The sequence below is a fragment of the Parus major genome, chromosome Z, assembly GCF_001522545.3.
Source record: "Parus major isolate Abel chromosome Z, Parus_major1.1, whole genome shotgun sequence".
NCBI lineage: Eukaryota > Metazoa > Chordata > Aves > Passeriformes > Paridae > Parus > Parus major.
The window spans coordinates 33,808,370-33,821,178 of record NC_031799.1 but is presented as its reverse complement, the minus strand read 5'-3'; the positions used below and the strand labels follow the sequence as shown (position 1 = coordinate 33,821,178).

At 43.8% G+C, this 12,809-nt stretch overlaps 1 protein-coding gene across 1 annotated transcript; it reads right to left on the bottom strand.

The window, feature by feature from the left end:
* Positions 1–10,585: 10,585 nt before the first annotated feature.
* On the bottom strand, positions 10,586–11,608 carry FOXB2 (forkhead box B2). The gene is given in 3 exon segments (XM_015652457.1): positions 10,586–11,062; positions 11,154–11,230; positions 11,233–11,608. Coding segments are annotated over 3 exon segments (930 nt in total).
* Positions 11,609–12,809: the final 1,201 nt, after the last annotated feature.

The window sequence follows — 12,809 nt, the reverse complement described above, 5'->3', positions numbered from 1 at the left end:
TCATTCTACTCTTTTCATTTGTAGAAGTTTTAAGACTGGATATTCCTGTTGAATGGGAAGCTTTATAACTGCACAATTCATGTAAAGGCAATGAGTAGCAACTTAATTGAATTAGTCCCTGATAGACATAGAATGACATAGATACAGATAAAAATTAATTCTATAGACAGACAGCATCTTAATTATATTTCACCAACATACAGAAACCTTTAGGATGTGTTTCCAATGGTCATACTGCTATGACGTAACACTCCTATCAAGTCAGTCTTACAGGTGAATATTTTCTTCCGGTCCGGCTTTCAGGCAGCACAGTGGTGCTAAAGTCATTGGATAAGTACAAAGAAAGGTTTCTATTACTTGATGATGGTGGGAAGGCCCCTCATAGAATATTTTCAAGATGTTAGAATGGGAGTAGGTTTAATCCTACAAGAGGCCCTTGAGGCTTCTTTTCCCTTTGCAGCTCTGGGTGGTCCAGCTGAATCCTTTCAGATCATTAGGGTCCCCCTAAGCATTTTGATTACAAAGCAATTAATGGAAATTCTTCAAATAAGGGCCTGATAGAATATTTAACAAGCTCTTAGCATCCTTCGCTTTTTCCATGAAACTTTCATTCTCCCCCCATTTTCCCTGGTTTTTATATGCTGTATATGGCAGCAAGAAACATTTGGTAAGCAGAAAAAATGAGAATAAATATTTGCATAACCAAGAAGAACTTGGTAGTGTCCATTCTACAGCTGAAAACAGATGCTTAAATGGGTTAGGTTCAAAGCAACAAAAATCTGACATCTATCCATGTATCCATATCTGGGGTTAGGCACTGCCATCTGCAAGCAGCAGGACTTCAAGGCAGAATGAAGCAGTTCTTCCAAGGAACCAAAGCTCCATAGAACTTGGAAAAGGGGTAATGCTAATTAGAAACCACAGAGCTCAAAGGGATGAGCAGACCTGATTAACTAGCTTAGCTCAGTAAGAAAATGAAAATATTTGTCTCAGATAAGACTCAAAGGAAAGAGGAAATCTGTCTGAATTCAGACTATCTCAGAGGTAGTGCTGGTACCCAAAGCTCATTTGAATTAGAGTGCAACTGGATTTTATCATTGCTTTTTTTCAAGTGGAACAGGTACCAGCAGCTATAGCAGAGTTTTATGAACACAATGATGTATTTCATAAGCCATTTCTGGGAGCTGAATTAGGAGAGAAGTATCAAAATGAAAGGCTGTTCCCATGGGAGAAGAGGACCTTGTAGATGGGGCTTCAACCAATATTTGTGAGGTTTAGATACAGTCAGTCTCTGCTACCAGCTATCTAAGCAAAGTTAAATTTTCTTTATGTTCTCTGTCTGTAAAATACAGAAGTAGTACCTTTTTATATTCTACAGCTCTATCTAGCAAGAAAAAAAGTCCAACTCAATCTTGACAGAACCCCTGATGCTCTGAGTGTCTAGTCTGAAAAAAATGTACTTCACTTCTCATCTGACTTGCAAGATGAGACTTCCCATAAAATTAAAATGTTACAGCTTGATATTTAATTTTTGGTTTCCCGTTCTTTTATTATGGTGGTGCTTTTCACTAAGATACTGCAGTGTTTTCATCATTTTACCTGGTGGACTAGAAAAGAGCGTTCCTGTGCACACAACAACAGTATTTAAAAATTCTGATATCCATAGAGCAGTCTGTGAATGTCTTGGCCATATTGGGTCAAAGTAATCGAATCCTAAACCAGGACACGGACCTTGTAGCATTTCTGGTAACACTGATAAATAAAAAAACATATAGACAATTAAGATGTTCTCTCCTATATGACGACATTGATTTACTTCAGCCTGTGCTGGTACAGCTTTCTTGACTTGAACATTTCCTTCTTAAGTGATGCAAAAGCATCAGAGATTTTGTTTTTCTTAAATTAATTGTGTAACAGTAAATGGTGCTATAATGCTCTGAATTAAAAAGGCACACAACAATCCCAGGGCAGAGATTGTTGACATCAGAATAAAAAAGTCTGGACTGTTGTTCCAAAGTGGCAATCTACCCCAGGAGAAGAGAGTGAAACCTCGGTAGAGTCTTGCAGCTACTGTCTTTGCAAAAATGTTAGTTTAAGAAAGATACGCCCTTAATAGTCAGTAGTGACAAATATCTTTCTGCCTTCTCCTGCCATGAATTCCAAAAAATGCCCACTCATCACTTTTGGGAGTTCCAGATAACTGCTGGGACACTCAAGATATCTCTCTGATAACAATGAATCCCTTCCACTAGTGTGGTCCCCCTCTTTTTCACTGCTGGCAAAGCAGGGAGATGATTTTAATTTTCAACAAATGAAAGGAATGTGGTTGAATTTAACAGTTTTCTGATTCTTGCCTGGGAGAAATGTATGTTTGTGATGCTTCTCAGGCACATTAGGAAAACTGAATCTATTGACAGCAGACTTAACTCTCCTATAAAAAAATGTTTGCTCTGAAAACATCATTGAGTTTCAGTAACTGAAAAAATGGAATAAAATCATATCATATCACAAAAAATAGGAAATTTCATAATCCAGAACAAGTTAGGAGAAATTCACTGTCAAACTCAGAGAACACAGCTCCTGGGCTTACAATAAGAAATGAAGAAAACTCAGAGTAGTAAATAAATAGAGCAGTAAATTTAAAAAGTACTGTGCAATTAAGGAAGAAATTGAGGGGATAACAAGAGCACTATATGTATGCTAAAGGTGTTATGAATCCATGAGAGCTTCTAATTTTTTCTTGACCTTCATTCATATTTCTGCATATTCAGTGAGTTTTCTGCTTTTTTGTTAGTAAAGGGAATTTTTGAGTTGTTTCTGTCTAGCAAGTCTCCTCAGATACCTTTGTTACAAGATCTAAAATGTATAAATTTTTGTTACCAGTGTATAGTCAGCCTTTGTGCAAGGTTCTAGCTCTCCTCAACATACACTGATGATTTTCCAGGCACCATCATACCAAACTCTTCACTGAAGCCCTGTTCAATATTCAGATTGTTGCACTACCTGTGTTTTCACTGAAAATTGGTTACCAGAGAAACACATGAAGTTGTTTCAAAGTAGCTTGCATTTGATGCCTGCAGGTTTTATTAACCCCGTTTTATGCTTATATTTGTTATTCTTTCCTTTCGACTGGATTCCTCAGTCTAATACACGGATGTTTGTCCATATATTTTCTCTTAATTTGTCTGGAGATTTGCAGATGAATCATGCTGGTGACACAGAGACACCTTTACAAAGCAGCAAATCTATTGAAACATAAAATCTGCAGCAACATGACTTTGACCCCAAATTGAAGTCCATGTTTTCAAAATGTTTGTTTGTTTTCAGCAAAATTGAAAGTTGGTAAATATATCAGGGCATTTCCCATTTTTAAGAAAGCTTATAAACAGCTATAATGTAAAGATACCAGAGACTTAGTAAGGATCTCACTTGTTATTTGTGTTACTGGTATAATTGGTGTAACTTAACATTGGAGATATATCATATTTATCCTTTTATGTTTTTTTCTTTATCTCTGTCACAAATACTTGAGGAAGCAATAAATTGATTCCCTTTCTAGGTCTTATGCCAACAGTCCCATTCAACTTTAAAAATTGTGTGCAGTAATAATCAGCTAGCAATGTAGTACATTACATTGCATTTTTTTCTATGTGTACCAGGAAAGCTTTTCATAATCAGTCAGTAATAATCAGTTAAAGAAGATATAAGCACCTAACAGTTTCAACCATATATTTTATTAAGCATATGAAGTATCACAATAATTTGCATGTTTACTATTCTGTTATGGTACAAATTCATACCAGCCACAGTCAAAAGACCACATATGGATTAAAAGCATCCTAATTTCAAGACTTAGGAGAGAATTAATCCAAATCACACATGCCACATAAAACAACTGGTTCATAAAACACAAATGACTACTACAATTACACCAAAAGTTTCTCTTACATTTTTTCAGCAAATTATCATTTTCCAATAGCAGTTCTATGGTGCAAGCAATAGATGAAAATACATTTTCCTTCTTTATCTATGGACTTTCATCCATAATTAATAATTGATTGAACTTCAAATTATTTTGATCATCCTTAAAGGAAGACCTGACTCATGCTGGGAGTTTGTTGTATAGTACACAGAATTGAAAGTCTTTTTTTTGGTAAATTGAAGACTGATAATAAAAAGTAACATCCCTTACTCATGGAAGACCTCTTTGCCTAATAATTTATTCACTGGTGTTCCATCAAAAACCTCTATTTTGAGGGGCATGATTAGTTGATAAGGAATATCGAGTTGTTTTTACTTTTCCAAATGACTGCTTTATGATGACACTGGCTTAAAAATTTGAGGCATCACTGGTCATCATTGTGTCATTAATATATATTGTTCAATAATTATTTCAATAAGCAATACATAATAAAAGCAGTCCATGCAGTGTGAACTTACAGCTTTCTCACAGGATTTTTTTTGCCTTAAAAACAGATTTTTGTATCTTGTCAGAAACTACTACCTCTTCCGGTGTAGATTAAGCCTCCATGTGAAGTCTAGAGAAGTATGACAAGTTACTGTGGTATATTCTGGATGTCAAGTGCAATAAAACATATCTTTTAATACTCTGTGAAACTCAATATTAGACATGCTTTTTCTATTGTCAGAACTTGTTTATTTCCTCCTTCAAAAAGCTGCTTCTTTTCACTGGTCCTGTAACTAAAAAGGAGATAGAGACAAAAGTAATACACTGACACTTCTGCCAGTGCCTACTACAACACTATGGATGTTTGGAATAGACTCACCACTGTTACAGTACCAGAACTCAGATGTCTGAGTTGCTCTCCCATCTTAGAGAGCATTTAAATCTCTACCTATATGCAGCCTACTATATCAATTATCCTAGCATAATATAAAAAAGGCTTAGTCTCTCATGCAGAAACTCTTTAATTGATTCATTTTCTTTCACCAGAAAATAAGCAAATTATTCCAATGAATGCAGCGCTATTCTTGAAATGAGAAATTTGTACATTCCTGAACCATTTAAAATATTTTTCATATAGAACACATGGGGTTAGCTTTTGGAGTTTGAATTCTTTGCAAATGCATCTCTGTATATGTCCAGTCTGCCTTTATACATTATACACTGAAATAGCATTAACGAACTTCTTTCACTAGAGACCCTTAGCTACAAATAGAGGTCACAAATCCTGATCCCCTCTCTGATGAAGAACAATTATCATAAGTGAGCCCAAATGTTCCTCTATCCCAGTGTCTTGCCTCCAACAGTAAACAAATAATGGATGCTCTAGAAAGAGTAGGACTGGAAAAATATATCACAGTATTTTCTGAAATATATTATTAGCATAGCAAATCTGAGCAAGAGATAGTGAGTTTTTCTGGGCCAATTCTCAGTGCTCTTATATGAATTTTCTATGTGTTTTTAAAATGCATGTAAAATTGTAACACCCTGAACACCCTGCAACAATTAATTCAGTAGTGTGCTGTGTGAATTATCCCAGCTTTTGGTTACTTTGAACCCTTCTGAAGATTCACAGTTCTGGTATTAGGAGAAAGAAGGAACAAGTGCACCTCAGCCTCCCTCTCCAGGTCACTCATAATTTTGTAAATTTGTGTCATATATCTCTGTATATCCTTGCTTTCCATGCTGAGAAGTCTTAGACTATTTGATTGCTATATGTACAGAAGATGTACCTTTGATCATCACCTCTGATTCTCTCTGTATCCTGACAGTTTTTATGTACCTGAGGTATATTTCAGGTGTGAGGAACTCACAGGTCACTGGTGTATTCCAGTTTCCTTTAGACTTAAAGAGGGATATGGTATTTTCTGCTGTGTTCTCTATTCTTTTGCCAGTATTTTTGAGTTTTCACAGCTAATTAATAAAACGACATTTTCTTAGTGCTATCTACCTTAACTTTTACATAAGTAAAAATGCAGACTTTATGACTGTTCATTATGCATATAAAATCAGAATTATTTTCCCCACACATAGCAGTTTGCATATGTCAATTATGGATTTCACTTTCCGTTTTATTATCCTGTAACCTAGTGTGGATGTCTTTCAGCAATTCTCAATTTCTTGGCCATTCTTTTTTGTTAGTCTAAATGACTTAATATTAGCAAACATTTGTCACTTTCCTGACTGTGACTCACCTTTTGCACACCACAATTATGAATTCCTGGGATACCCAACACCTGTCCCTTTGGCACTCTGATTTGAAAATCTGCCATTTATTCCTATCCCTACTTCCATCTTTCCAACCATAATTTGTTTTGTCCTATGGCACTTGGACTCTGCCTTTGCAGAGACACACCCAGGCCCTGTGTCTCATCTGACACTTCATGTGCCTTCTATCTGGTGCTGTATAACATAACTTTCTTCATGTGCCATTTTGCAGCTGACTTTTTTTGATACACAGAAGTGAATCTGAATACTTTTGAGTTGAAGTGATCTTGAATTTATTTCCTACCAGGGTTCTGAGAAGAGTGCTTTATTAGCTTTTCTTCACAGGCTGTGCCAGTGATCACATTGTAGAAGCGAAGAGGCAGGATCACTGAGTCTTTAAACAAACAAGTTACATACTTATATATGTCCAGAATAAAGAGGCCCGTAGGCTATAATTTGTTGTCTTCATCATTAGATGTCTAAAACCAAAGCTGGTTTGTCTAACTAAAGGTGGTTAATCTTAATATGGTTAATCATATATTCAGCAAAACTCAGAAGCTGAGGTGAAATTTTACTTTCAAAACCAGAACTATTCATATTTCCACCATTTACAGGGAAGGCTCTATTTTAAAACAGACTTTAAGGATGATTATTTAAAATAAAGTCTTACAATTAAGAGAAAAAACTGTTATCACAAGCAGCAGCAGCAAAATTGCAAGCAGATTTTCTGTATCGATTTTTGTCCAGAGAGACTCCAGAACTGGATCAATGGAGTCCAGAATTTCAGTTATAACTCTGGTTGTCATAGTGTAGCAGGTATCACTGAGATCAGAACATATCCACAGAAAAACTGCTATCATGTTTAGACTATAAGCCACATTAATTCTGGGATTCTTACTGCATTTGCTTTTCTTTCTTGATTTGTGTGTCCTATGAATGGACATAAAACACACAAAGCAATGTCTTGGATGGGAGTAGTTTCCCATGGGTAGAAATAAAAATCACTACATTAGCTAGCCACAATAAACCAGAAACACACTGGGATGAAGTGAATGCCCTTTCTTAGGCCTCCATTCTTCTAGTAATAAATATTACTTCTCTACCTTTGGCAGTCTGACAATATGAATATTGAGCTTGCTTGTCTTACTTGCATCTGCTTCTTCTGCTTACAAACACCCTACCTGCACCCACTCTGTAAAGACTCAGCTGTCTTTTCTGTGCGGAGCACAAGTGCCCTTTAATCTGAGGACAAGCTGTTGCTGCTTGAGGAGTACTGGCATAGCAGATAGACAAAATCTAGTAGTTGGCACAAGGCTGTTTCCTTATTTTATTTGTCAAGTGAAAAATCTTACCCTTCACCAGTTTACACCTGCTTTTCAGCTTGGAAGAAAGGATACTATTTTATTTCTCTACATTTTGTATTATCATCTGGTTTTAAGCAGCATTGGAATTGAGTTTAAGTATTGGGATTATTGGTTGTTGGTGCAAATTTGTGTAACTCTGCAAAGGCTATGTTTAGAGACGAAGTACTTAAGAATAAGGAAAAATAGATGCATAAATAAATTGGAAAATATTACTTGAATAGTTATTTTTCCCTCCTCCTCTGAAAACCTGAAATTAGCAGGTTGTAACCCCCTAAAATTTTCACTCTACAAGCTACAGAAAATATCACCATCTTTAGTTCATACAAAGTGTAGGCCACTGCACTGGGAGTCACGCTAAGCCGCCTGGGCGAGAGACCCATGGCATAAACTCCCCTCTCCCCAAAGCCCCTGTGGTGGGGAAAACCTGCAGTATACAGCGCCCGTGTGTGCAGATTGCTGGGCACCCCGCAATTCTCTGGGTACCCCAAAAATCCCCGTGTACCCCGCCGTACCGGCGTGTCCCTCCGGTAAATGGGCGAGGGCCGGGCCCTCAGGCCCGTCTCGCCTCCTATCACAGACTTCCTCCTGTCGCGATAGCCCCGCTCCGAGCGCCCTGCCTCTGTTACCGTCACCTGCTCCAACTGCCCGGGTGCGAAAGGCGGCCGGAGCCTCCTGCTTACACCTCGCCGCAGCACCCAGATAGGCCTCCTCACACCAAATAAAACTCTTCCCGCTATGAAATCTAGAAGGTCATTCAAAATCTTAAAACTGACCGGAATAGTTTGAATAATTCCCAGGAGGGTTACCTCTTCTCCTGTTCCAAATTCTCCATCTCGCTAACTCCTTTGTCTGATGTAAGGGGAAAACTTGTAAGGTTCCTTAAGATGTGCTTTGGAGTCCTACACAGCAGTTACATCAAGATCAGTGGAATATATTTAAATACATATAAAACTAATATACAACTAGTGCTATTCATTATTTATTTGGCAGACTGTTTTTTTTTATAAGCAACTTGGTTTTAGAAATGGGAATATCGAATTGAGTCTCTGCTTAAAATGAAAAACAGCAGACTAAAGAAAACGTGAAGCACTTTTTCTTTTTTCTTTGTCTTTTTTGTTTATTTGTTTGGTTTTTAATAATTTCTTTTGGCTCAGTTTATCTGGTTGCAATACTTTAGAGGCAATTCCCCTTCCAAACCAATTCACAAACGGTGATACCGATATGTGTCTCATCATCATAACATTATTAGTAGTAATTTTTAGGCGGTAGGAATTCTATAATTTTTGAAATTAAAGTGCAAACACACCTAGAACAGAGGGAACAGATGGAAATTCAACAGTTCTAGGGGTATTTCAAATGGTCGAACAGACCCCACGGGTGTGTTTAGGGACAATTTTGGACAGACAACGCTCGAGGCCAGAAGGGTTTGCTTTTCCTAGCAAATTTCTCTGGCACCAAGAAGGGTCAGCCTGTCACAGGATATCCTTTCCCAGGGGCGGGGACTGAGACCTGGGGTCTCGGGCCACTGCTGGTTCTCCGGCATGAGAGAATGAAACCAAGGAACCAGGTGCGATCCAGCTCAAATTGAAACTGGAAAAACTACAACTGCCTTCAGCGGGATCGGGTTCCGAGCCGGAGCCCTCTTCTCACACTCGAACGCAGGCTCTTTGCCCGTGAGCTGCGGGCAGAGACCTCAGTGCTCCCATAGCAGTCAATTTACTTGTAAGATATTTCTTTCCCTTTCTTCCCCTTGTCTTGAAGCCGAGAAAACTTTTGGATACTTTTGTCAGTTTGGGGGGAGGGAGCGAAAACTTACGCTATAAGCACACGTTTCTTAACCAATGTGAAAGGGGAGTACTTTAAATAGCAGCACCAGCAGAAGCACATGGATGGATTTGCTTTAATGAGCATTTGTGTACAGCAGGGCAGACGGTACGGCAGCAATCAGCCGGGAATCATCAGCCCAGCACCTCGCTCGCTGACTTCTGATTTCTGACTTCTGATCCCTCTGCACATACTTCTCGTCTATCGGAAGGTTGTTTTCAGTAAAGTGCTTTTAAATAACTTTTAAACCATTTTCCTGTCGTCTTCCCCCACTTTCCCTCACCTCTTCCACTCCTCGCCCTCCCCCCTTCCCCCGCAGGTTTTTGTGTTCACATTCACGTGGAAGAAACGCCAAGCAACACGTACAAAATAGTGGTGTCTGTGAGCGGTGAAAGGTGATGTGAAAAGCACAATCTACGAATCGCCGGGCTGTTCTTATTTTAATGAGAAATTAGGGAATTCGGACACTCACACACAGTTTGAGAGGCCAGGTGACGCTTCCGTCCCTTCTAAGGTATAATAGGATGGATTATAAAAGTGTGAAGGGGAAGCCCGGGTGATCGTTACTCAAAGGAACCCTTCGCCCTCAGTGCCGTTATCACTGAAATTCCCATTACTTAATCGAAATATTTAACGATTACTCTTTAAGCAACAAGTATTACACGTCGCGGGGCCCCGGAGCTGGCCACGGTCTAAGGTAACCACTTAGCCCACCTCTTCCGTGGCAAGATCTACAGGACGGTGGACCAGAGGTTTCCTGTCTCGCGTGGAAGAGGGAGAAGCAGACTTCAGCAAGGGTTTTATCCTTCTGCTCTCCCTATTCGCCGGCCAACTGCAGCAATTCTCCTCTCGAAGCTCGGGTTTCGTGGGGCCTCCGGGGTGACTGCCCCGGGGTAGGGGCTCGGCGGTGAGCCCAGGCTGCATGGTCGCCCCGTGCCTCAGGCTGGCGGGGAGAACTTCGCCCTCGGCCCTTTCCTTCGAGCCAGCCCCTTCGGCCCCGGCTGTGATTTTTCACATCGCCTCTCCACCACTAATGACATTTAACGACGATAAAAGGTCTTACCTGCGACCTGGCTCACAAATAATCTGATAGTACAAGATATAAACACAGACACCAGCAGAGGTATAGTCATGAGATCGATCGGGTTTCCGCACGCATGCCCTGGATCCCCCCGTCCTCTCCCCCGGGAGCCTGGGGGCTTCTCTCCCCCCGAGCCCCTGCTCTTTAGGAGTGCACCAGGACTGAGTGGAGGGAGCTCTTGCCCTCGGGGTTGTTGCTCACGGTCTGTTCCAGCAGTGATGCAGCAGCCGGGGAAGCGGAGGGGCAGATCTGCGAGGCGGCGACCGTCAGAGCCGGGATGGCCGAGGCAGCGGGCAACGCCGGCGCCGGCTTGATGGGCACCGGGACGGCTGGCATGGTCTGTGCCGGCGGGTGGCAGAGCGCTTTCACGGGCATGCCGAAGGGCCCGTAGTCGGGGGACACGGGTACACCGGTCACGGAGTCCATCACCCCCACGTGCGGCCACACAGAGCTCACCACGCTGCTGAGCTGGCTGGGCACCGGGTAGCCCAGGTGGTGCATCACCGAGGCCAACGGCAGCCCGCCGGCCTGCAGCACACCCTTGTAATCTCTGCCGATGATGTTTTCGATGGCGAAGGGGTGCTTGAAGCCCGAGGGCTGGCTGCTCCCGTAGGGCGAGAACTGCGGCAGCCTTCCCACCGCGGCGGCGGCCGCGGCCGCAGCCACAGCCGCGTCAGAGCCCGCCAGCCCCGGCACCTTGCCCGGGGGAGGCGGCGGCGGCGGGTGCGGATGGAAGTAGTGCACCATGTGAGGGGTGGGCGCCGGGGGCTTGCCGGGACCGCCGCCGCCCGCCCCGCCGCCGCCGCCGCCGGGCAGGTGATGCTCGGGGCGCAGCACCTTGAAGCGCTTGCGGCGGCGGAGGAAGCTGCCGTTCTCAAACATGTCCCCGCAGTCGGGGTGCAACGCCCAGAAGCTGCCTTTGCCCGGTTGATCGGGTCGCCGAGGGATCTTGATGAAACAGTCATTGAAGGAGAGGTTGTGGCGGAGGGAGTTCTGCCAACGCTGGGTGTGCTCCCGGTAGTAAGGGAACCGCTCCATAATGAACTTGTAGATGTCGCTCAGGGGCAGCATCTTCTCGGCCGAGTGCTGGATGGCCATGGCCGTCAGGGAGATATAAGAGTAGGGAGGCTTCTGGTCGCTGTACGAACTCTTCCCCGGCCTGGGCATTGCCGCCCCGCCACAGCACTCCCCGCCGATCCCGCCGCTCCGGACTAGACACCGCTCAATGCCGAGCACGGCGGGCTTGGGATCCGGGGACTTCACTGCCCTGCCCCGCCGCCGCCTCTACATCCTGGGCTCCACCTGCCCGGGCCACACGCGACAGCGACCGCCCGGCGGCCAGCCAGGGAGCTCCGAGCTCGGCTTCCTCCAGCAGCCTCTCCCCGTGGGACGCGCTTGCCTCAACGCACCTCAGCTTGCGGGAGAGACAGCTGCAGCCCAGGCCGCGGGGGCTCGGAGGCTACGTGCCAGAGGGAGATCCCGGCCCCCGCTGGAGTCCCACTTCTCTTCTGGAGGCCGCCGAATCTCCCGGGCTTCCCCCTGCCGCCTAGAGCACTCGGTTGGAGTTGATGCTCCTCAGGCACCAAGGGCTCGAGAGCATGAAATTACCCCGGACGTCTGCAGAGATAGGAAAGAAGGAAATAAAAACATCCCTCTCACCGCTCAGTCTGGTGTCCCCTTAGAAGTTTGCGGCAGCAGCGAGCGCCGGGAATCGGCGGGGAGAGGAGGCGAGCGGGGAGGCGACCGCCGTGGCTGCTGGCGGGGCTTGTGCGCTCCGGCGCAGTTTTGTAATGGTGCCCGAGTCGCGAGACCCCCGCAGTTCCTGCTCTCTTGCTATCACATGACAGCCGCTTGGGGACTTGGCGGCTCATGGAAAAGGAGCGAGAAGCGGCTCCCGACTCCCCTCTCACATCTCATCAGGGTGAGGTGGAGCCAGGGGGCTGAGGAAACTCCGTATGAGACCAAAATGTGCTTTCCATAGGGCAGGGAACAGCGACCCGAGTAGGAAAGCTTCCTCCTCCCACCTCCCACTCCAGCTTCCCTCCACCCCTTTCATAGCCCCTCTATCCATCCTCCTCTTTCTTGACCTCTCGATACTGCACAGCCCAGCTTACAGCAGTAGGTGTGAAGGCTCTCCGAGGGGACCTCACCACAGGGAGAGATGTAAAGCGGGAAGAGGTCTTTTCTCGTCCCCGTGGCAGGCTGAATGCCCTGGAGAAACGGCCCTCGAGCTAGCTCTGCGAGGCAGCAAGCGGGAAGTATAGGCCCTTTGAAATAATTTTTTATCGTTCCTGTTATTATGTTTAAGACGCTATGCAAAGACTAGTGCAAAAACGAGAGAGGCAAAAAATCCTACGCTCTCCTCTCC